The following is a 25,053-nucleotide window of genomic DNA, read 5'->3' as shown; positions in this document are numbered from 1 at the left end:
TGCACACGGGTCTGTCCATTAGTGCACACGGGTCGGCCCATTAGTGCACACGGGTCTGTCCATTAGTGCACACGGGTCCGCCCATTAGTGCACACAGGTCACAGGTCGGCCCATTAGTGCACACGGATCCGTCCATTAGTGCGCACGGGTCTGTCCATTAGTGCACACGGGTCTGTTCATTAGTGCACACGGGTCTGTTCATTAGTGCACACGGGTCTGTTCATTAGTGCACATGGGTCTGTTCATTAGTGCACACGGGTCGGCCCATTAGTGCAAACGGGTCTGCCCAGGGCTCACAGCTAAAGCTTTATGGTGATGAAAACAAAGTAACAATCCAGGTCATTTTAGAAAATATAACTATGGACTCTGACCCTCAACAAATTTTAAAAGCTAAAGAAAACCACTAAGGAAAGATCACGACAGATGCTTCCTGAGGAGGTGCAGGTGGCTCGTTATTGGGTGCCTGAATAGTGGATGCTCTTCAAGACACCTGAGGGAAGAACTTGAGTTTGGTGGGTTTTTTTTGTTTTGTTTTGTTTTAAAGTTTCAATCCATTATTGTCTGTAATTTTGTAAAATCTAAAGAAAATGGATCCAGTGAGATGAGTAGTGGATGTGAGTCCTTCCCACCAAGCCTGGGGGCCGAAGTTTGATTTTTGGGACCCAAATGGTAGGAGGTGAGCCTCACTCCTTGGAAGCTATGCTGCTGATATCATGGTATGTCTTCACAGCAATGGAAACCCCAACTAAGACACTGACTGAGATAGGGGTTTGATCACCAAGCAGGATTTCTCCATTAATTTCAATGTCTTGCTTCGAGACCGGTGTTTTGATCTCTGGAATAAGCTATGCATCCCAACTTTGTTCCATTAAGAGAGATGATAAATGCTAATATAAAACCACAGCATAAATCTTAATCAAGTTTTATCTTATTTTTGTTCTTTAACCCCAATTTAACCCAAATTTTAACCCTAAACTTCATGTTTAGCTAACATTTTTTGTAAATTCTAACTTATGCTATTTAAGCTCTCTGGATCCATACTATCTTCCCATGAATTTTATTAAGTTCCCTTTTTACTTTTCTCATGTAAAGTCTATCTTCATTTATATTACATTTACATAGGAAAATGGTTTTTACTGTACTATATACTTTAGAGGTTAGATACTAATGAAGTATCATTCAAATGAAAAGTAGCAAGTAGTTCTTACCCCTGTGGAACCTGTTCTGACACAGCTGTCACGCTGTACGGATGCAGGAAGAAAGCACATACTCACCACTGTGGATGCGTAAGTGCTCCTTTAGGTGGTGTTTGTATTTGAAAGCTTTTCCACATTCAGTGCACTTGAACTTACGATTACCCCCAGACTGTGTCACGTGTCTCTGCAAGAAAGAACTGGTGTTTACATCTCACACCCCAGGTGAGTTTGATGATTTCGTTGTCTGTCACAGGCCTGAAGTCACAGCAGTCACAAATACAGAACATTTCCCAGATGTAGAGTGGTTTGTGTTTTATTAGGATCTAGGGATGGTCTTGTCTGCACTCTAGATTAAAGTTGGCAAGTTGTTTTAAGAGAGACCTGTCAGTAGAACAAGAACCTCACTGGAGTACCAGCCCCATTTCAATAGAATGGTACAGCTCTTATGTTTGATGTTTCCAAAACCTGCTTTAATCCGATGATTTTGAAAATACTTTGTTTTCATTTTAGTTTGGTTCATATCAGTTGTGTGTGTTCCCTGATGTCAGGACTTTGTCCTCTTCCTTCTTAGGTCCTTATTACTGGGCCTGACATATGACAGAAATGGAGATATGTATGGAGCACATAGCTTGTACGACATGGAAATGCTCATCCCTTAGCCATATCTGATTCCAAAGGCTGAATGGTCTTCCAGACCTCTCCGCCATCCTTCCTCACACTGCCCTCAAGCCCCACCACAGCTCCTTTTAGTTCACACCCACCAGAAAAATCCTCATACAAGTGGCCATCATGGTGCTGCAGACTCTAGGAGTTTGTTTTCATAGTTTTGCTTCAGCTTTGCTGTCTATCTGTTCTTTGGCTAGGGCCCTCACCACTGAGCCAATATGGTCCCAGCTGCAGCAGAGTGGGTCTACTTTCAAAAGTCACACGGACAGCTCTTTGCTAAGCCTCGTCTATGCTATGGCTGCACCAGTCTCTACGCAGAAAGCACTGTATGGTGCTCTCGGTGCTCTCCCTGGGAAGCCTCCTCAGCAAGGTCCAGGAGCAGGTGGTCATTTCCCCAGGAACTCCTTCCTTTTCTTCTTCTGCCTCCCACGTTCAGTGGTTCCTCTCAGCATTTACTGTTAGGTCACTGCTGCAGACTCTGGTCCTCTCCTGCCCCACTACCACTCTCCTCTTAGTATCAGATTTTGTGAGTGATGCCAAGGTCCTGCGCAAACAGGTTGACTGTTTCTTCTTTTCCTGTTGACTTTTTTTTTTTTTTACAGAGCTTATCCATTAGGTTAGCAAAGGCACAAAGACTGTGGGACAATGACTTCTATAAGGCCCTATACAGAGTTCTACAAAATGCAGCAGGTCTGTGTTCACAATCCTGTGATGTAAGGAGCTGGACATGTGCTGAAACTCAGATCTGTGCCCCAGCATCCTGTTACACTGTTACTTGGCTTGTGAAGTTAATGTCAAATGGGTAGTAGCTTGTTTGCTGGTAGCTGACAGTTCCCAACCAGGACATTGTAAAAAAAGAACAATTACTAAAGATCCTTTGATTTTAATCTTGAAAATAAAGCCTACACTTAAAGTGTAATTTATAGTTAAAACACTCAGTTTATAATTCTAGAAAACATAGATGGTGATAGAATTAGACTAAGCCATCAAAGTTGAGTCTTCAGGCTAAAAGTTCTCAAACTGTGGAGGATGCAGCTTCCCTGACTATTGCAGACAAACTGTAGTATTTTATACTTAGTATAGTCACTACCTCCAGGAAAAATCAAAAAGTTGCAGCCTCCCCTTGATTTGGTCAGTGCTGAAGTCATGTGGTTTAAAGACCAATATTTATTTTCCTACACAAAACATGTTGATAGAACACAGCCTGGAGTTTCTCAGACTCGGAGGGATACTTGTTATGGTTTACGCAAAACAAGTTAGGATGGCAAGGCCTTTCCCTGAGAACACTCACTAACCACCCTCTCTTCTCTGTAAGACTGAGCACAGGCAGCCTCCGCATACCCACAGGCCTCCTTTCCCAAAGCTCCCTGAGTGTGGGAGGTGGCTGCCCTGCTCCTTTCACTTACTTGCTCTCTTCCTGACTTGTGTGACGTCATGTGGCGTTCCAGCTGGGTCCTGTATGCAAAGGTGTAACTGCACAGGGAGCAGCTGAAGTTGTCTTCATTCTTCTCGTGGCGATACTTAATGTGTTCTTTCAAAGAGGTAAAGCGCTTGTAGCCTCTATCACAATATGGGCAGGTGAGCAACTGGGAAAATGCGTCTGGTGTACCTGTGATGGGAAGAGATACTGTAACTTAAAGCATCCAAGGAATATGGTCAGCTACCACCAACCCGGGCCACACAGCGGCAGTGCTGCTCCCCCTGCATCTGCCCTCAAACAATGCACAGTCATTGCCATTTATGAGAGAGAAAGCATGACGATAAATACAGGTTAAGTTGCTTAAAAGTTATACAGCAAGCAAATGAGTAACTTAGCATTCAACCACAGCTTTCAAATCCCCTACCTCAGAACCCTAATTCTTTCCCTTTATTGTGTTTGGTTAACTGAAGAAACAACAAGTAAAATTAGGATTGAGTTACACTGGTAAGCACACACACACATACATACACACACACTGTATGGGAGCTGTTGTGAAGAGTCTGCTCATGACAATTCCATTATTTACTTAGCACTAACTGTTTTTCATTTGAAAACGACACCTAAGTTAAGTAAGTAGCGCAGTTTCCAAGGTGCCTGGTAGTCAGGTGTGGTAACATGACTAAGTTCAGACCATAAAGGGTGTGCAGACTCAGGGAAGTAGTCAGAGCAATGGAGAACCCTAAATTGGAATACATTACCAGTTTATTACTACTCTCAGTAGTTTCCTATTTTATTTTTATTTTTTTAAGAAATTAGTTCATAAGTGACACCTTACTGTAAATATACTCTCTATTTTCTTCAATTTTAAATTCTTCATAGAAAATATACAACTTAAGGTAGTTTATAATCTTCAGATGCTTCATTATACACACATACTGCTTTACTGGAGTTCGAGTCCATAAACTAAATGTCTTACTTAAAGACAACTCTATATATGAGAGATTGAAGCCTGAACTCTAAATGACTAGTCAAGTATGTTGAAATATCTATCAATATATGAATAAAAATCAAATAACCAGAGCCCCTAATTTCACTATGGCATCTTTAGCTGCTAGCTAACAAGGCCACTTTATCCAGAGAGTTTAGTTAGGTACCATTCTAATGCGTGCTGTCAAATGCTGTCTTCTGGTATGACATGGTCACTGCTCTCATTAAATCACAGTGGTTTATATACATACTTGGTGTGGGAATCCCCTCTGTGCATTGCTTGTATTGGTTAATGAATAAAAAGACTGCTTTGGCCTGATAGAGCAGAACTTAGGTAGGTGGAGAAGACAGAACTGAATTCTGGGAGGAAGAAAGCAGAGTCAGAGAGACGCCATGGATCCGCAGCCAGAGTTAAGACATGCTGCCAAAACTTAGTGGGTAAGCCACTGCCATATGGTGATACATAGATTAATAGAAATGGGTTAAACTAAGATGTAAGAGTTAGCCGATAAGAAGTTAGAGCTAATGGGCCAAGCAGTGATTTAATTAATATAGTTTCTGTGTGGTTATTTTGGGGCTAAGCTAGCCAGGTGGCTGGGATGAACAAGTGGCCTGTTTCCCTGCAGCAATTGGCTACACATACTCTATAATTCACACACACACACACACACACACACACACACACACACACACACACACACACACACATATAGCTGTTTATATACATATTCTATAATTCAAATACTTTACTAATTCAGAGTAGTTAGGCCCCCACCTGTGACCTTTTACCCGGTTTACTAGCAACAACAAGGCTCATAAGGATGAACATACTGGGCTGATTTATTATTTATGGAACAAATCTGTATATTTGTGTTTTTCTTTCACTGAGGCTTTTTTCAAATTATTTGTTATATAAAAGTTTTACATATATTCAAATAGGTTTAACTTTTTTTCTGTTTCTCTTTCATTTCTATTATAACCTCCTGCATCTTGGAGTGAAATGCAAACATATTAGAAACAAACAGTCAGGAATTGAAAGCAGAGGGACCATGGGTTCTCTGAGTGCCCTAACAGAGCACAGAGCACAGAGCACTAGTTATTCAAATGGATCCCAGAGATCCTTTGCTGGCATTTACCTTCTTCAAATATAGCTGTTTAGCAAGGTGGAGGAGCAGTCTCTGAACACCCTACGTTTACCTCCTTTACCACAGATCCCATTCCAGGAAACCCTGTCCATTCCAGACTGAAGCACACGTTTCTTCTCACCACACCCTCCCCCGACAGGATCTTACACAGTCTGGCTCTGAGCTCATGACACCCTTAGCTCAGCTGCCCTCGTGCTGGGGTTCCATGTGTACACTACCACACTTGCTTCTTGCTCTGCTCTTTTCTTAGAGTTGATTGTGATTTAACAGAGATACAGCTGACTCTCGTTTCAACAAAAGAAACACGTTTTTACACTTGACTATAGCATCTATTTTTTTTCTTTCTTCATTGTTTTTAGATAAGCTCTCATGTAGCTCAGGTTGGCTCATGTAGCTTGGGTTGGCCTCCAGCTTACTATACAATTAAGGATGGCCCTGAATTTCTGATCTCCCTGCTTCTATCTCCTAAGTGCGGCATTACAGGTGTGTGCCACTACACTTGGTTTATTTCATGCTAAGGACTGAACTCAAGGCTTGGGGCATGCTAGGCAAGTGATCTACCAACTGAGCTATGTCTCGGCTCCCTGTTTTCTTTTTTCATGACATCTTTTCTCAATTTCCTCAAAAAAGTTCAGAGTTGATTGCTTGAATATTAAGCTAAATCTATCCACTCAATGGAGAACTCCAGAAAACTGAAGAAGAATTTAAGAAATTAACACTTGATGAATCCTAGAAAATTGCAAGACCCTTCCTATTCTTGGTACAAATATGACATCACATCATTTATAGGAACACTTACATGTGATTTGCATTTGGTTATTACTCTCGGAAGGGCAGATTGGTAGCCTGTCTCTGGTTAGGAGTTCTGAACATATTCTGAATTGTCCTTTCACTCCGCTTTACTCCCTGGGAACCCATACTGATGCGGACTAAAGCACATCCTGAGAACTACTGCTCCAGTCTGGGTGCTGTCAGCTGGACCACCCTATTTCACTTGCTAAAAGAATATTAACAAACAAAAAAAAATCAAAGGACAGAACGGGTCAAATTCCTTCTCACTTCTGCCAGCAGCCTCTATTTCAATGGGAGGTGACACAGGCACTGAAGGGGTGCCTGATAGCGGGTCAGCGCCTGGTGTGCATTCAAGAGCAGCCAACAACTCAACGCTGTACTGATTCTCTTGAGCACTCATGACTTTTTGGTTCTCATAGTGTTTCCTTCAGTAGAAATATGTGCCTGCAATAGAGTAACAGAAATAACAGCCCTTTAACTTGAGAAAGAAAACAGCACGCTAAGCTGTCCTCACCATTTTCGTCTTGACCACTGGCTTCTGGTGTGCCCTGCCGCTGGTCCTCATCGGGCGCCTCAGGGTAAATGATGGCCGTGTCTTGTTGGTGCAGGAACTCTTCCACATTAGGGTCATGGTTTTGTTCATTTTCTGCATCTGAGTCACACTCATCATCTTTTACTGAAAGAAACATACTCTCTATAAAAAGCTATTCTACCACAAAATTATTTTAAGGTTTTTCTAAGAATTTACTTATCTTGATAGAATATACCTGAAAGCTAAAAATGTATTCTACTTATTCTTGCAATCTATTCAGTATTTGCTTTATAGATCTCAAGTGCCATAAATATATGAAATTCTCAAAGTCCCTTTTGAGTTCCAGAGCCTAACTTCATTCCACCCACTAATAGCACAACTTAGAGAAAGTAATGTGGGGTGTGAGATAACTATTTCTCACTTAATGATAAACCAGGCAAAATGTGTCTTATTGTCTAAGTTCACTCCTTAGTTACCTACCATGAAAGTTACCTTGACCCTGACTCATTCCCACATACCCCAGCCTTTCAATTTAGTTGTGTGATTACCTAGAAAGTCAACTAAGTAATATCTGTAGCTAGACATCTAATAGGAGCCAAAGGTATCAAATCAGTAAAAGTTATTTTCTAAACAAGGCTTTCCTTCTTGGCTTCTGCCCCAATAGTGTTTAGTTTAATCATGGTATTATGGCAGGGACCTTCTTCTTGAGTTCAAAGGTTTTAAGAGAACCCGAATGTGTTCCCTTTGGAATGGTGACCAGGATGCCCTGAGACCCCTAAAACAGTTCTGCTGTTCCATGGTCCCTGTTTCCTCCATGGCTCCAGAGGGCATCATCTACTCCATGGTGTGACCAACGAGTCCACAAGAGTCAAGGCTCTTAAGCTAGACCTAATATAGACTTCAGGCTAGTTCTGTAAAGTGCCCCTTCCTAGTAGACCAAGACTGACCCTGCAAGACTGGATCTTCTTGAAGCAATGATACAATTACAGTTGTCACTAGCTTTTCTGCTTTATTTATTTTGCTTTTTAGCTTTTTAATACAGCAATCATTTATCATTTCATGTACACTGGGAACGGTATCATTTAATCCATGCCAGCCAACACCACATCACTTAGCTTCTCCTGTATTGTATGATTTCACTCATGTCGGTCACCATCAGACAGTCAGTCATCCTGCAGGAGGATGCTTTGCAGAGGTAAGCCAGAAACTTCTGGTTACAGTTCCTCAATGTCATCTATGCTTTCTGGTTCTTTTCATGATTAACTTTTCATAGGATCCTTTGGTCTCACTTAATAGGAAGGGGGGAAAGGGCGTGTTCCTTCTCATCCATTGCTTTATCGAGGCGCCCTCCAAGCACAAAGTTACCAAAGTGACACATAAGCAAAGCAGGTCTCCCTGGTTACATACATGGGTTCTGTGAGGAGTGACGCATGTGACATCAAGTGTGGGAAGCTGAGAGCTGAAGCCAACTATGTAAAACTACAGATAGAGGAAGGGGGTGACATTTTCTTGTGATGTCTTCATGAATTGCATCCCTAATTGCTATCCAAGAGGCGACTAGAGGGGACAAAGACCATTCTCAAACATGGCGTTGGTTGTCAAGGTCAGAATTACGGAACTATCAATACAGATTAAAGGGAGCAGATATTTAACACAAAAGCTCAGTATGAAGTTTTCTCCTATGCTGACATCTTCACTTTCCATTTGTGAAGCTTTGTGAACTATTACCTAGATAGAAACTGATGGGATGCTTAGAGCAATGAAGGGTGTTTGGGGTAGAGGGTCCCACTGTCTGAAGACGAGGCTTGGCCAATACTTCTCTTAATGCATGAGCAGCTAAAGGAAGTCAGCTGTAGAAAGAGCAAACAGTGAACTTTGCACAGTGCTTCTGTCTGCAGCTATTCCCTAGTCAAGGGTGTAGCAAAATGGAAGGCAATCTCTAAGTTTCTTTTGGTTCGCTATGTAGCCCTGGCTGGCCCTGAACCATGAATGTAGACCTAATGTTGGTATCAAAGAGTCATGTCTCCAGAGCTCCACTGCCATCCTTCCCCTTCCCTAAGAGCCACATTCACTAGGATCTACTGTAGGTTTACTGGCTCCTGACTCCACCTCCTGTTCCTGAGAGACCCTGTAGACTAAAAGGAAGAAACAGCAAAGTCCATTTAGGAGCCTCAAGGGCAGTGGTTCTCAACTTGTGGGTCACAACCCGTTTGGGGTAGGGGCAGAGAAATGACCCTATCCCAGGGGTGGCCTAAGACCACTGGAAAACAGAATATTTAAATTACAATGAATAACAATAGCAAAATTACAGTTGTGAAGTAGCAATGCAATAATTTTAAGGTTGGGGGTCACAACGGTGTTAAAGGCTGAGAACAGCTGCTGTAGAGGAACCTTCATAGGGGGGCCTGGCATTCTGCAGCAGCTGTAGAGGAATCTTCATAGGGGAGGGCCTGGCATTCTGCAGCTGCTGTGGCTAATACTCTGCTTTCTACACATGGTTTTTTGAAGGGAGAAAATCTATGTGTTAGGACTTTATTTTATTTTATTTTTTGGTTTTTCGAGACAGGGTTTCTCTGTGGCTTTGGAGCCTGTCCTGGAACTAGCTCTGTAGACCAGGCTGGTCTCGAACTCACAGAGATCCGCCTGCCTCTGCCTCCCGAGTGCTGGGATTAAAGGCGTGCGCCACAACTGAAAGAATGACTTTCACAGTAAAGAACAGAGATAAAACATTTTGAACCTGGAGCTATGGGTGGGCTGCTTGATAGTATTTTGTATGGATGAGAGAATGGTCCTTTAACTCTGGTAATACAAGATTTATAAATCATCAAAGTTATCATTAAAGGCAACAAATAGTCCTATTTTGTGTTCAACAGCATTACTTTTTTCACTCAAAACTAAGACTTTAAATATTCATATAACGTTTTTATTTTTCAAATACTACATGTCAAGTTTAAATACCTTATATAACTTGTAAGGTAGCATGACAAATATTTGATAACAAGCAGATCTGAATACATTATTCATGCAAGTTACACATGGCCAAGATAAGGGACAAAACATAGGCAGTAGGCACAATTCACCATATGCTTCATTATTAATTAATTCTTTGGAATTCAAAGTTTCCTTTCATTTGAAGGAAATAGCAACTATAAGTGATAATGCTTACAGGTGAACAATATCTGTTTTGGTCACTTGCAAGCCACAGATCATTTATAAGATGCCTTGGATTGCCCTGAGGTGCATTTTAAAGTTAACAAACATAAAAAAATTGAAATAACATGTTAGGAATACCTAACCCAAGGCTGAGTTTGTACACACACACACACACACACACACACACACACACACACACATACACACACCATTTTGTGGGAAGTACATCTTTATGGAGTTCGCTGGTTTGGTTTACATCCTAGTGGTCTGCCTGGTTCATGGGCTGTGGAAGAATGTTTGATGCCAATTACAAGTGAGAGATGATAGCAGGTTGGTCTGAATCCATTACAGTGGGACAGCCTTGAGTTTCGGGAATGTGTACTTTTAGCTGCCTAGGAGCAAATTTCCTTATTTACTGTAACTGAATTTCATTTTGGTCACTGCAATCACAGTTCTTGTTTGTTGTTCTATGTTCACTCAACTCATCAACACTCATGATTACCATGTAGTTTACAGAGAACCCAGGACACTGCTTACTTTCTGTCCCCTGCTTTCCATCCTGCGGATAACTCAAAGCACGTTGGCAACTAACAACTCGGTTCAAGGTAGTAAAGTTCTGCACTTTTCTAACTTTGGTAAAAACATCATATATGTTCAAAGAATCATTTGATCACTTGATTTTATTATCTGTAGATTATATTCATATGTATAGAATGGAAAATCTGTATTATATAAGCCTGAAATTTTATATTTAAATAACTTTTAACATCTAGGTTTTTCTATAGTACCCCATATACTAAAGTTCTTTACCAGTTCAGGAGGGCAAAATAATAGATAAGGAAACAGATTAAGCCCAGGATTCATAAGCATAAAAGCCAGTGTCACAAAAGCCCTCTTCAAGGCAAGCAATGACCTATGCACCTCCTGCACCACCTGCCTGAGCTGCTGGCCCCAGGATTTTTTCTTTTTTTTTTTCCAGGATTTTTTCATTTCCTGACTGAAGCCAAGAACAAGGGGTTAAGACAGATCCACACTTTTAGCTTCTGAAATATGAAAAGAAAACTGAGTTCAGATAATATTTTATTTTGAATTTTCCTTTTTAAAAATACGCAGTGTGATTTTGAAAATACAGCTTTATAAAGAAATCAGGTAAACCACTTTGTCATGAAGATAGCCCAAAAAAAAAAAAAAATCAAACCAGTTTTGGATATACTTCTGGAAATACACTTGCTTTTGGAATTGCAGGTTAAGTACATTTTACCTAGACTGCTCTGGGACAAGAAGTAATTGAGAGTTCAGATTTTTCATTATTGATGCAAATAAATGAGATAACTTTGGGACAGAATAGATGCAGAATAAAGATATTATAAATAAATGTCTACATTGGAGCAGGAAGAATTTCTGTTTTCTATATTCAGGTACATTTTAATTATAATTTGGAATGTGCATTTACAAAAGATACAGGGTTAAAAAATGAAATGAATTTTAGTTGGAGCAGAGTACATGTCCCAGTTATAATCAGAATATTCACAAAGTTATATTAAATAGCACAGTTATTTATGCCCTAATTAAATTCTACTGAAGATGACAGTCAGAAATCCTGATTTTGGTTTCTCTTAGGTTTGCCTGTTGAGAAAAAGAGCACTAACCACACATCTGATTCTCTAAGCCCTTGGAATACACAGTGGGCCAAGACCTCAGCATGTCCTCCTTCTCCAAGTTTGGCCTCTCCTTCACACTTCTTTTGCATTTTTTGAGGAAAAGGTTTTATACCTAGGTTGGCCTTGAACCCCTAGCAATCTTTCTGCTTCAGCCTTGTGAGTGTTGGGACTGCATTCTAGACATGGCCCGCCATGCAGAGCCAGCAGATTTTTATTTATTAACCTTATTTCTTATACTTAAGGACAAACATTATACGAAAAGCAGTTAAAATATACATACTTTTCAAACAAACATGGAAATTATGTCAAAAGTTATAAAGTTTTGAGACAGTTATGAAAAAGAATTCTCGGTTCGTACTTCCCACTGGCAAAATGACATGACTTACAGAATTATAGGACCGGCACCAAATCTGCTGTGCATTTGTAAACCTCCTTCTTCTTATTGTCTTTATTTCATTATTTCTTTTTAATGTATCTACTTAAAACATCATGGTAATTGAAAGATGGTTATAGTTACTTCTTATGCATATCTTTTTTCAATTGAAAAACAAAACAGTGACTATGTACTAACATAACATGAACATTGATATTAATAGTGTAGTTAACTTTTGAATATTACTGGGTTTCTATGTATAGTTCTTATATCTAATTAAAAATCTATCTCTGATTAAATTACGTATTTTCATCATTTGTGCTCCTTCATTGCCTCTTGGGGTATAAGAACCTATGCTCATTAAATGATAATTCAGGATCTCTTCTCAGAGTTTTATTTATTACTCGTGATTTTATTCTTGACACTTTATTTTTTCAATTTTATGTTTAATAGACATGTATGGGCGGAGGCCAGAGGTTTGTGTTGACTGTCTCCCTCAGTTCCCTCATTTTTCCCTCCCTTTCTCCTTTCTTCCTTTTTTTGTTGTTTTTAGATAAAGCAGTATTATTTGAGCCAGGGTGTTTCACAGAACAGGCGGATGCTGTCATCCTGAATAGGGTTTATCTGTTCTAATATAGTGTTTTCTACCCATTTTCCTACACACTCAATTTTCTTTATGGATGATGTACACACATACCATATTTTCATTTTGCATTTAATTTACTGATAGACATCTAGGCTGATTCCATCTCTTTGCTATTGTGAATAGGGAAGCAATGAAGATGGAAGTGAAGGTATGTCTGTAGTCACATCGGGAAGAGTCCTTTGGCCATATGTCCAGGAGTGGCATAGCTGAATCATATGTAAGTTCTACTTTTGGTTTCTTAGAAGCCTTCACAGTGATTTCTATAGTGGTTGCAGCAATTTACCCTCCCCCCACAGTGTATGAGGCCTTCCTCTTTACCCATATTGTTGCCAGCACTTGTTATCATTTGTTCTTGTAATGATACCTACTCTGACTGCAGTGAGTTGGAGTCCCAACATAGTTTGCATTTTCCTGATGACTAAGGACAGCAAACACTTTTACAAGTACGTACTGGCCATTTGTTTGTAGTTCTTCTTCTGAGGACTATGTTCATTTCATCAGCACTATATGTTTATACCCGTGTTTAATTTCTGTAGTTCTTTATAATTTTAGATATTAATCCCTTCTCACAATTATATCTGACAAATATTTTTTCCTGCTGACAGTTTCCTTTGCTTTAAAATCAGAAGTCTCTCCTCTTTCCCGCACTGGGGTGGAACCTGAAGCACTGAAGACAGCTGACATAGAGCACAGAGAGACTGTGTGAGGCTGGCGGAAAGCGTGAGCTCATCCATGGCTGCGCAACAGACCCCAGCAATCTTCTCCTTCCTGCTTTTCACAGGCCCAGCATGAGGGTGGACGCACAGAGACAGCACTGCAAAGTGTGTGTACCAGAATTCCTCTGGGTCTCACTTCTAGTTCTTGGAATGCAAGGGGAATAAAGCAACAAAATCTATTTGTATACAGAATTTTTTCTTAGAAGACACCGAAGTCCATTCCTTATGATGGTTACTTATATACAAGTTTATAAAGTAATGATTGGCAGGGGATGTGGCTCAAAGGTGGAACACTTTCCTGGCAAATGTCAGGAAAAAGGGGAGGCGGAGAAACGGGGAACTAAAAGAGTGTCCTGAGGGTTGTCTGCCCAAAGTGAATATATAAACAAGAAAAACTTCTTAGATTAAGACTTTTCAAATAATGGAAAAATATAGCCCGGTAAGTAAGTTTTATGTTTACTCATGACCAATGAAAAGGAACAGCATACAATACACACAGTAATCAGATGAATCACCAAGAAATTATGGAAAGTGAAAACAAGCTGATTCAAAAGTTTATACTGCATGCGTCTATTTATGTCATTCCTGAAGTGATGGCAAGAATAAACCAGTTAGTGAGGGGATGGAAAGGAGTGAGGAGGAGGTGAACAGAGAGTCTCGGGGGCTGGAGAGTGCTGCCTTGATTGTGAGTGTTAAATGTTAGTATTTTGGTTGTGACTTCAATCACAACTTTGAAGAATTGGGGGAAATCATATAAAAAGCACACACAGAGTCTCTTTGAATTTTTATGAATCTATAACTTTGTGAAATTTCTACAAACATGTAATTGCATAAAATTAAAGTTCAATTAAAATAGGTCAAGCAAAAATATCAGAAACTTACACACACAGCCAAAAAAATAACAAGTGTTATTTTAGCCATGAAATAATTCCTGGTAAGGAAAACAAAGGTGGCAAACACAACTCATTTTAATTAAAAATACAGAGGTTTGCTTGCAATTGGAGGGCAGAGCCTGTCAGAGTCAGGACTTATTATTTAGCACATGTGCTGACCTCTCCAACCTGCATCTGAAATTCATGCTTATCCATCCATCTGTAATCACTGCAGATTGTCATGGGAATGTTTACAGCCATCTCTAAAGGGCAGTGAAGGGCCTGCATCAGCTTTTATATACCTGGCTAACAATACTGACCCACTGAGGGGAAGCTATGGAGGAAGCAAATGCCAGCAAATTCCTGAATTCAAACTCAAAGTATTGAAACTTTGATTGGTACTAACATATTTCACCATAGTTTTCCAGGCTATTTCATTTTTTGGACACTTTGTATCTTTTAGATCCTAACTCTATACCAATATCTATGGTACAGGCTGAGCATGACCGATCTGAAAATCCAAACCAAGGGAACCCTTCCACCACCCCCACCAAGCAGTTGTGGTACCCTTTGACCTGGTTGGCCACTCCACTTTAATCTTATGGACAAGAAAAGGCTCAAAGAGGAGAAAACTAACAGTTTCTCTTCCAGGGTCTTTGGCTTCAGCCCTGAAGTACAGACAATGAAGAAGGTGACCAAGGAACCGGGAAACTCTGAGTAAGGGGAAAGCTGCCTACTGAATGGCACGAGTCCTCCTCCTTGTCTTCCTATGAGTGCAGCTGCAAGAACAGAGCCAAGCAGAGAAAAGTCCCAGATCTCTGACTGGATGATCGACAAGGGAGTTTCCAGGGAAGCATAGTTCTGGGGATTGAGCTCATTAGATTGTAGTCAGCTGCTGGATTAATACCCCAACTGTTCATGTTATGACACTGCCCACAGATTTGACACACAAATACAGGCTAGCTCATGACCCACATTCCAGACTGACCACTGGGTAGTATGCACAGGACACACCCAAACAGCACTGTGACCAATGAGGAGACCAGAGCCTACAGAAACAGTTTGCTACTTACAGCCTACATAACAACTGGGTATTTTGCCTGTGAAACCTCATGTCTCAAAATAAATAAATAAAAAGACCAAGAATCTCATACTACTCAAAAAGCTTGGGATTCAACCAAGAATGATCTGGCATGTGACAAACCAACAAAGTGTCAACCAGCAAGAGAAAAAAAAAATAACAAAATCTGCAATGCAGAAAACAGAGGCCATGACTTTCATTTAAACGTTTTAAGGCACTGAGTCTGAAAGTGCTTTAAGAAATAAGAACAAGCAATCTTGTCTACTTCCAATATCCAGGAGGATGACTATATGTTTTTCTTTGGGTTCACCTTTTTATTTAGCTTCTCTAGGATCACGAATTATAGGCTCAATGTCCTTTATTTATGGCTAGAAACCAATTATGAGTGAGTACATACCATATTCCTCTTTTGGGGTCTGGGTTACCTCACTCAGGATAGTGTTTTCTATTTCCATCTATTTGCATGCAAAATTCAAGATGTCATTGCTTTTTACCGCTGAGTAGTACTCTAATATGTATATATTCCATACTTTCTTTATCCATTCTTCCATTGAAGGGCATCTAGGTTGTTTCCAGGTTCTGGCTATTACAAATAATGCTGCTATGAACATAGTTGAACAAATGCTTTTGTAGTATAATAGGGTATCTTTTGGGTATATTTCCAAGAGTGGTATAATTCGTGATCCTAGAGAAGCTAAATAAAAAGGTGAACCCAAAGAAAAACATATAGTTATCCTTCTGTAGGTTATCTTAAAGTAGACAAGATTGCCAGGCAAAAATTGGGAGCTTGGAGGTGGGAGTGGGATGGGGGTAAGGAGAGATGGGGAGAGAGAAGGGAGAAGGGAGGATGGGGAGAGCTTGGGGGAATGGGACAGTTGGGATGGAGGAAGGGTGGATATGGGAGCAGGGAAGTATATATCTTAATTAAGGGAGCTATTTTAGGGTTGGAAAGAGACTTGACTCTAGTGGGGTTCCCAGGTGTCCAAGGAGATGTTCCCAGCTTGTTCCTTGGGCAGCTGAGGAGAAGGCACCTGAACTGGCCCTATCCTATAGCCACACTGATGAATATCTTACATGTCACCATAGAACCTTCATCTGGCGATGGATGGAGATAGGGAGAGACCCACACTGGAGCACTGAACTGAGCTCCCAAGGTCCAAATGAGGAGCAGAAGGAGGGAGAACATGAGCAAGGAAGTCAGGACTGCGAGGGGTGTGCCCACCCACTGAGACAGTGGGGCTGATCTATTGGGAGTTCACCAAGGCCAACTGGACTGGGACCGATGGAGCATGTGATCAAACTGGACTCTCTGAATGTGGCTGACAATGAGGGCTGACTGAGAAGCCAAGGACAACAGCACTGGGTTTTGATTCTACTGCATGTTCTGGCTTTGTGGGAGCCTAGTATGTTTGAATGCCCACCTTCCTAGACCTGGATGGAGGGGGGAGGACCTTGGATTTCCCACAGGGCAGGAAACCCTGCCTGCTCTTTCGACTGGAGAGGAAGGGGGAGAGGGAGTGGGGAGAAGGAGGGAAATGGAAGGAGGTGGAAATTTTTAATAAATATTAAAAAAAAATAAAAAAGATAATGATTAAAAAAAGAAACAAGGACAAATGCCTTTGTAGGAAATGCACAAAGCTCAGTGCTCAGAAGAGAAGAACTATGGTTGGAAAGGCTAGATGGAAGCCTTAGGTTTGTGTGGGGCCTGGAGCAGGAGAAGGCTCTTCACCAGGTCCAGGCTGCTGTGCAGGCTGCTCTACCACTTGGACCGTATGATTCAGTAGACCCAATGGTACTTGAGGTATCAGTGGAAGTTGGAGATGCTGTTTGGAGCCTTTGGCAGGCCTTTATGAGTGAATCACAGAAGAAAATTTTTCGAATTTTGGAGCAAGGCTCTACCATCATCCATATTCAACTATTCTTTGAAGAGACAGTTCTTCGCCTCCTATTGGGCCTTAGTGGAAGCTAAATGTTTGACAATGGGCCACCAAGCTACCATGCAACCTGAACATCACAGATTGTGTATTATCTGATCCACGAAGTCATGAAGTAGGACATACACAGTAGCTATCTATTATCAAATGGAAGTGGTTTACTTGCAATTGGGCTCATATAGGTCTTGAAGACACAAATTACGTGAAGAAGTTGCTCAAATGTCCATGCTTTCTACTCCTGTTACAATGCCATCTGCTGTCAACCTCATTGACTAAGGAAGAGAGGAGTAGGTCTGGTTTATTGATGGCTAGTATGCAGGTACCACCCAGAAGTGGACACCTGTAGCATTTCAATCCCTTTCTGGACAACCCTGAAAGACACCAGAGAAAGGAAATCTTCAGTGGACCGAACTTCAGGCAGCACCCAAGATCAGACATTTTGTTTGGAAGGAGAAATGGCCAGATGTATGATTGTTTACTGATTCGTGGGCTACAGCCAAATTATTGGCTTGAATATCAGGGACTTGAAAAGAGAATAATTGGAAAACTGGCGAGAAAGACATCTGGGGAAGAAATACATGATAGGCCCCTCTAAATGGGCAAAGAATGTGAAGATACTTGTGTCCCAAGGAAATGCTCATCAAACAGTGACTTCAGTTGAAGAGAAGTTCAATAACCAAGTAGATAGGATGACCTGTTCTTCAGACAGTCAGTCTCTCTCCCCAGCCATTCCTGTCATTGTCCAATGGGTCCAGAGATAGGGGTTATGCATGGGCTCAACAACATGGACCTCCACTCACCAAGGATGACCTGACTACAGCTGCTACTGAGTGCTAAATCTACCAACAACAGAGACCAACACTAAGCTCCAGATATGGCACCATTCTCTGGGTGACCAGACAGTGACTTGATGGCAGGTTGACTATGTTGAACCATGTACTACACGGACAGGACAACATTTTGTCCTTACTTGAGTAGATCGTTATTCTGGTTGTGGATTTGCCTTTCCTATACCTAACACTTCTGCCCAAACCACCTTCCATGGACTTACACAATGCCTGATTTACTGATGCAATGTGTGGTATTCCATACATTATTGTTTCTAACCAAGGAACTTACTTAATAGCCAGAGAAGTGTGACAATGGACTCCAAATCATGGAATCCACAGGCCTTACCATGTTCCCCACCATCCTGAAGCAATTGGCCTGATAGAAAGATGGAAAGGTCTATTTCCATCTTTTTTTTGTTTTTTGCTTTTTCGAGACAGGGTTTCCATCTTTAAAAGACAGTTACAGTCCAAGTAGGTGGCAGCAGGGTTCTCTAGAAGGCAGTATATGCTTTGACTCAGTGATCAATACATGTATGCTTTTTCCCATAGCCAGGATCCACAGATCAGGAACCAAAGGGTGGAAAGGTGAATAGTTCCACTTATTATCAATTGTAGTGACCTACCAGGGGAATTCTTGTTCCCTATTCCTGTGACCATAACTTCTGCTGGCATAGAAGTTTTGGTCCCAGAACAGGGAGTGTTTCTACTAGGAGCCACAACAAACTGTGGAGCAGGGTCAAATGGATTGACAGTTACAGGAATGATTTAATTAACTAAGTCATCCATTCACTGCTCATTATTTGAGAGCTGACCATGAACTAACTAGAAATTGTGCTAGGTGCTAAAATATGACATTGCAAAGGTTTTATCATCAACCTCAAAAGAACAACTTAAGGGAGAGGAAGTTACTGTCCTGCTTGATCCCACAGCTGTTCAGTCCCAAAGAAACACACAAAGGCTTATATTAATTATAAACTGGTTGGCCTATTAGTTCAGGCTTATTACTAACTACATCTTACACTTAAATTAACCCATAATTCTTATCTCTGTTTAACCACATGACTTGGTACCTTTTCTCTGTGAGGCATTCTCATCTTGCTTCCTCTGCATCTGGCTAGTGACTACAAACTGAGCCTTTCAACTTACCAGAATTCTCTTACTCTGGTTGCCCCACCTATACTTCCTGTCTGGCTACTGGCCAATCAATATTTTATTAAACCAATACGAGTGACAAATCTTTACAGGGTATAAATGCATCTTCCCATAGAATTCTCCCTTTGTTTTCAAAACAAGATCTTGAATCTAATCTCCTTTGTTAAGCTTTTCATTTCCTGACCGTTATCCATAATAACTTATAGACAACACTCTAAACAAAGACAAACATCCATAATCCATTTTTGGGGAATGTGGGTATAGTTTTCTAGGCTACTTATTGCTGATTGGGGCACTGGTAATCTTATGGGAACCCAAGGAAAATTTAGGATTATGGTCAAGGCCTGACTGAAGTATTCTATGAGGCTAGAACATCTCAGCCAGCAATCTTGAGGCTGTTCTTAATGTAGAATTCAGAGGAAACCGAAACAGAGGTGCTCTAAAATGTTGGATCATCTGGGCCATCCATTCCCATTGGAGATTTTTCAGGGAGTCTTCCTCAATCATACTTTATTTTTCTTAACCCAGAATGAATCTACAGCCTCCCATTTCCTGTGGAAACAAAAGCAAAATCCTTTCCAATGTGACACATGTCCTGGTTTCCATTTTGAGGTCAGTGCATCTTTAAAGGATATCAGCTGATTTAATTCTGTAGTTTTTTCTTCTATTCAGTATCTTTCTTGTTCCTTTCTCATTAGCATTTTGAAAATTCAGAGTTAATAAAGCATTATGCAATCTGCTTATGGGTATATTTTTCATCCCTTTCTGTTTATTTAACATATCCTTTAGAGTTCGATTTGATCTTTCTTTAACTGTCCTGTAGGATTGTGTGGTATACCTGTAATATGCTTCATATTACACTAAGCAAAAAAAAAAAAACTATTTAATTTTCTTAGAGACATATGTTGGAACATTGTCTGTCTTTATTTGTGCAGGTATACCCATGATGGCCATAACTTCCAATAAATGTGTGATTACTGAATCAGCCTTTTCTGAGCTCAGGGCAGTAGCCCATTGAAAACCTGAATACGTGTCTATGGGGTGGTGTACATATTTTAATTTTGCAAATTATGCAAAATGGAACACATTCATCTGTGAGATTTCATTCCTTTTAGTACTTTATTTCATTCATTTGGGTTACTTCCTGCAGGTAGGAATATTTGGTTGTATAAAGAATAAGTAGGACATTTTCTTATAATTTCCTTGGCTTGTTGCCATGTATTAGAAAAATCCTTTTTTAAACATTTGCTATTGATGTAATTTTTTTAATGAAATACTGAGACCTTCAGCAGATTTCCCATCAATAATTGATCAATTTATGCATTACCTTGTGCTAGAGGACCTGGCAGACCCATATGGGATCAGATATGTGTTATGTATATATAGGATGAAACCTAATTCCTGATTATATTTTGTACTTGAATAAATAACAGAGTCAATTCTTTACCTTCTGGTATAAATTCAGTGGTTTCAATATGCAAAGCAACCCTTTCTGCATATTGTGAATTGGAAACTATGTTGAGAGGTTCTTTAAATACCTAGTACTATTAAGAATAGCAAATTCTGCCTTTTGGACAGAATCAGAAGGGCTTTGGAAGCACAATTAATAAAATCTCATAGAGAAATTAGGGTTCAACCTGAAGAGCTAAAAAACAAACCAGTCAGCCAACTGGCTCTTACCTCTGCCTCAGTCTGAAATGGCGATCCTGTCTCCAAGAATCTCAGAATGTGACTGTGACCAAGAGCTGTCTCCTCTTATTTTATAATCCACTCTAGGGCTGGGATTAAAGGCATGCATCTCTCAGTTTCTATGACAACTAGTGTGGCTACTGGGATTAAAGGTGTATGTTACCACTGCCTGGCCTGTAATGTTGACCAGTGGGGCTGTTTTACTCACTTATCTTCAGGAAAGTTTTATTTATTAAAATACAAATGAAGTATCACTACAGCTTTGACCTACTTTACTTAAGTTTTCTGATTTGTAATCTGCCTTTCCTGATTTATTTGCATCAGTATAGACTGTAGGGGCTCCAGTTAGTGGTGTATCCTGAACAATGTGAGGAAGGATCCAATTAGCTCTTTATAAGTCGAATTCTCTCACTTTTGGAATAGTTGTTAATCTCTCCCCCAAAATTACTACAAGCTCTTCGTCAGGGTTCATTGTTTTCCCATAAGTTGTTAATTTCATCACTAGCGAATAGTACTACAATTAGTGTTGGGTCTATTCTTGCTAATTGGTCATGTCTCAATTTTCCTTTTAGAATTACCTCCGCAACCTTTTCCACATGAGTTTTTATGTGGTAAAAAGATCCATTCTAAGATAATATCTGCCCTCTGCATTAAAATTCCTGTAGGGGAAAATTTGGAGGGTAACATGACCAGAATGCAGTTAAGATTCAGATCCACATGATCCACATGTGTATTCTGTAATTTCTAGTCAATCAAAGTCAATTCTCTCTCAGTTTCGGCTAACTCCCCGGGACTATTTAAGTCCTTATCACCATCTAAGGTTTTATTTAAATGAATCAGTTCATCAGGTTTTATCCCAATAGTGCAACACAGTTGAGAAATGTCTCCTAGCAATCTTTGAAAGTCATTAAGAGACTGCAATCGATCTCTTCTAATTTGCACCTTTTGGGGTCTAATTTTCTGTAACCCTATTTTATAATCTAAATAATTAATAGTATCTCCTTGTTGTCAGAGGCCACTCATTTGTTTTCCAGCTGCACAGACCCAAAATAATCACTCAGAAATTATATTAATTATGACACTGCTTGGCCTATTAGCTTGTACATATTTCTAGCTAACTCTTATATCTTAAATCAACCCATCTCTATTAATCTGTGTATCGCCATGAGGTCATGGCCTACTGGCAAAGTTCTGGCATCTGTCTCCCAAGGCAGCTACGTGGCCTTTCTCTGACTCTGCCTCCTTTCTCCTAGCATTCAGTTTAGTTTTCCCACCTAGTTCTATTTTGCCCTATCACAGGCCAAAGCAGCTTCTTTATTCATTAACCAATGAAAGCAACACATATACAGAAGGGAATCCCACATCATCTCCTCTTTGTATTTTTTCAGGAGGAATTTGTAATCCCCAACAAGGCAAAATTTTCTTTATTTCTTCAAACATTCTTTCTAAAGTATCTACATATGAATCTGATAGCAAAATATCGTCCATGTAATGATAAACTATACATTCAGGAAATTGCGTATGTATCATTTCCAATGGCTGACTTACAAAATTTTGGCACAGGGTGGGGCTTTTAACATTCCCTGTGGAGGAACCTTCTACTGATATCTTTTGGCAAGCTAAGAATTACTGTAAGTAGGCACTGTGAGGGTGAATTTTCCTGTCTTTTTCTTGTAAAGGTATACTGAAGAAACAATCTTTGAAATCAATACCTATAAGAGGCCATCCTTTAGGCAATAGGGGAGACAAAGGAATGCCAGACTGTAGAGAGCCCCTTATTAGCAGCTCTTAAATCTGTTACCATTCTCCATTTTCCAGATTTCTTTTTAGCAACAAATACAGGAGAATTCCACAGGCTGGTTTATTCTTCAATATGCTCAGTATCTAGTTGCTCCTGTACCCACTATTCTAAAGCCTGCAGTTTCTCTACTGTTTAAGGCCATTGCTTAACCCATACAGGTCTGTCTGTCAACCATTTTAAAGGGAGGGCTGTTGGTGCCATTGAAATATCAGTAGCTCTTGTACTCTGTTCTTGTACAACCTGAATAGTTGGTGACTGTTCTTTATAAAACCTTCTAATATTTTTTTTGAAACTTGTTAGTTTATGGCTTATTTTTAAGATTGGGGAATTTAATCTGAGTATTCCATTGCTGTAACAAAACATGTCCCCACAAAGCCATTGTTATGTTAGCTATATATAGTTTTAATATTCTTCTCTGTCCTGGCCCTATACATTCAACCCATCTTGTGCTCAGCTTTACCTGAGATAAAGTTCTGATCCCTAAAAACCAAACATTTATATCCTGAAGAGGCCAATTTGGATGCCAAGATTCTGATGAAATCATTGTTACATCTACACCTGTGTCTACAAGACCTTCAATGGCAATGCCATTTATTTGTATTTTTAATTTTGGTCTTTGTTCATTTATAGAAGTTAGTCAAAATACTTGCTTTATGGCCTCTCCTAAATTTTTGTTCTCTTTTTTATAGCGTTTCTATCATCCAGAGAAGCATGGTCTTTTTTTTCAATAGGCATTAGGTTCTTTAATTGTTCTGGGAAGGAGTTTCCTCTGTGATGGCTGAAAGTGGCAGAATTGGATTTGGCAAAGTGGCCGAATTTGGTGTAGAGAACTGCAAGGCCTCTCATGGAGTTTCCCAATGGCAAAGGATTACCTTTGAATATTTGAATATTTCTTGTTGACCTACATTCATTAGTCCAATGCCTGCCTTTGCTACACCTTCTGTATAAACCAGAAGGAATGTGTTGGCAGACCTCTCAGGTTTTTAAGTGGATTTAGTTGACCATGTTGGTGCCAACTGTTGGCAGAGGCTGCTAGTTCATTTCCCAACTGCCCTAACTCTAAATAATCACACAGAAACTATATTATTTGCTTGGCCAATAGCTTAAGCATATTTTTAGCTAGCTCTTATATCCTAAACTAACTCATCTCCATTAATCTATGTACTGCCACGTGACTGTGGCTTACTGGGTAAAGTTCCACTCAGCATCTGGTGTCTGTCTCCAGCAGGGTTACAAGGCTTCTCGCTCACTCTACCTACTCTCTTCTCCTCTCTCTGCTTGGAACCCTTGCCTTGTCCTATTCTGATAAACCACTGGCAGAAACAGCTTTATTCATTAACCAACAAAAGCAAAACATAGGGCTTCCCACACCAGGAAGGGGCATTCTAAATGGATTATTCAAAAAATTTTTTTCTAGGACTTCCCTGTCTAAAATCCCTTTTAATGTGATCTTGCTTGCTAGAATTGTAACATTTGACATTTTTATTTTCTCCAAACCTCTGTAAATCACCTCTCCTATCCATGTATCATCATGTTCATGAGATGCTATATTAATTGTATCTCAGATCCATTCCTCCAGAGGTGCTGTCCTTGCCTTTAATGGCCCAATTATCCTTTTTCATAGAGAACTGGCACTCTCAAAAGTCAGAGATTCAATTACAATTTGTCTAGCTTCTGAATTTGGTACCATTCTATTTACTGCTGAAGTCCATCTTTGTAAGAAAACTGTCAAGGTTTCCTTTGGGCCCTGTATAACTTTAGCAAATGACTCAATTTTCTATCCTATTTCTCCATTTCTGTCCCAAGCATTCAAAGCTGCTGTACAACAGTGGCATTCAATACAATGGTGATGATGAGTAAAATCAGCTAAGTTACATACATTTCCAGACATTTATGTTCTTTCATTACCATTCCATTCTGTGAGCTAAAAGACTTAAGAATAAATAACCTGCCTATACACAAGAAAGTTGCCATTTTTTAACCAAATACCAGAAGTTTTGAATTATATGAGTGTCCTATGGCAGCGCAGAGGTTAATGGCATAACCACTAAATTCAGACCAGCAGTCTTTAAGCCTCTGCTCATACAACAGTGACCATAGGAAAGTATCCACTTTTGTATTCGTTCCTTTATCTACAAAGCAGGGTTGTTACCTGTTTCATTGTCTGAGAGTCAAACACAGTGTAGAACATGGGCACACAGAACATTCACATACAAAGCATACAGTAATAGTGCACTATGATGATTATTAACATCAGACTGTGATATGTGGGCTGCGGAGAAATTTTTATGTATGTATGTGTATAGTCTATACAATAATGCCTTCTCAAAGATGTCAACATTATAATTCTCCAATTTCACCAAAAACACCAATGATAGCCGTTGCTGGAGAGGTTGTGGAGAAAGGG

General features: G+C 40.0%; 1 protein-coding gene across 2 annotated transcripts in view; it reads right to left on the bottom strand.

The window, feature by feature from the left end:
• The window catches only part of Zeb1 (zinc finger E-box binding homeobox 1), a 164,104-nt gene that overhangs the window by 11,233 nt on the left and 127,818 nt on the right, over positions 1-25,053 (bottom strand). Inside the window, exons 3-5 of one of the 2 annotated variants that reach the window (XM_005354807.3) lie at positions 6,721-6,882; positions 3,269-3,471; positions 1,275-1,380 (exon numbers count right to left, since the gene is read on the bottom strand). In XM_005354807.3, the coding sequence (XP_005354864.1) occupies positions 1,275-1,380; positions 3,269-3,471; positions 6,721-6,882 (471 nt within the window). The remainder of the gene's footprint in view (positions 1-1,274; positions 1,381-3,268; positions 3,472-6,720; positions 6,883-25,053) is intronic. The other variant, XM_013348993.2, reaches the window with a different exon arrangement.

Source organism: Microtus ochrogaster, chromosome 16 (assembly GCF_000317375.1).
Source record: "Microtus ochrogaster isolate Prairie Vole_2 chromosome 16, MicOch1.0, whole genome shotgun sequence".
In the NCBI taxonomy this organism is placed as follows: Eukaryota; Metazoa; Chordata; class Mammalia; order Rodentia; family Cricetidae; genus Microtus; species Microtus ochrogaster.
Note: the sequence above shows the minus strand (reverse complement) of the source record. Positions and strands in the feature narration are given on the sequence as shown.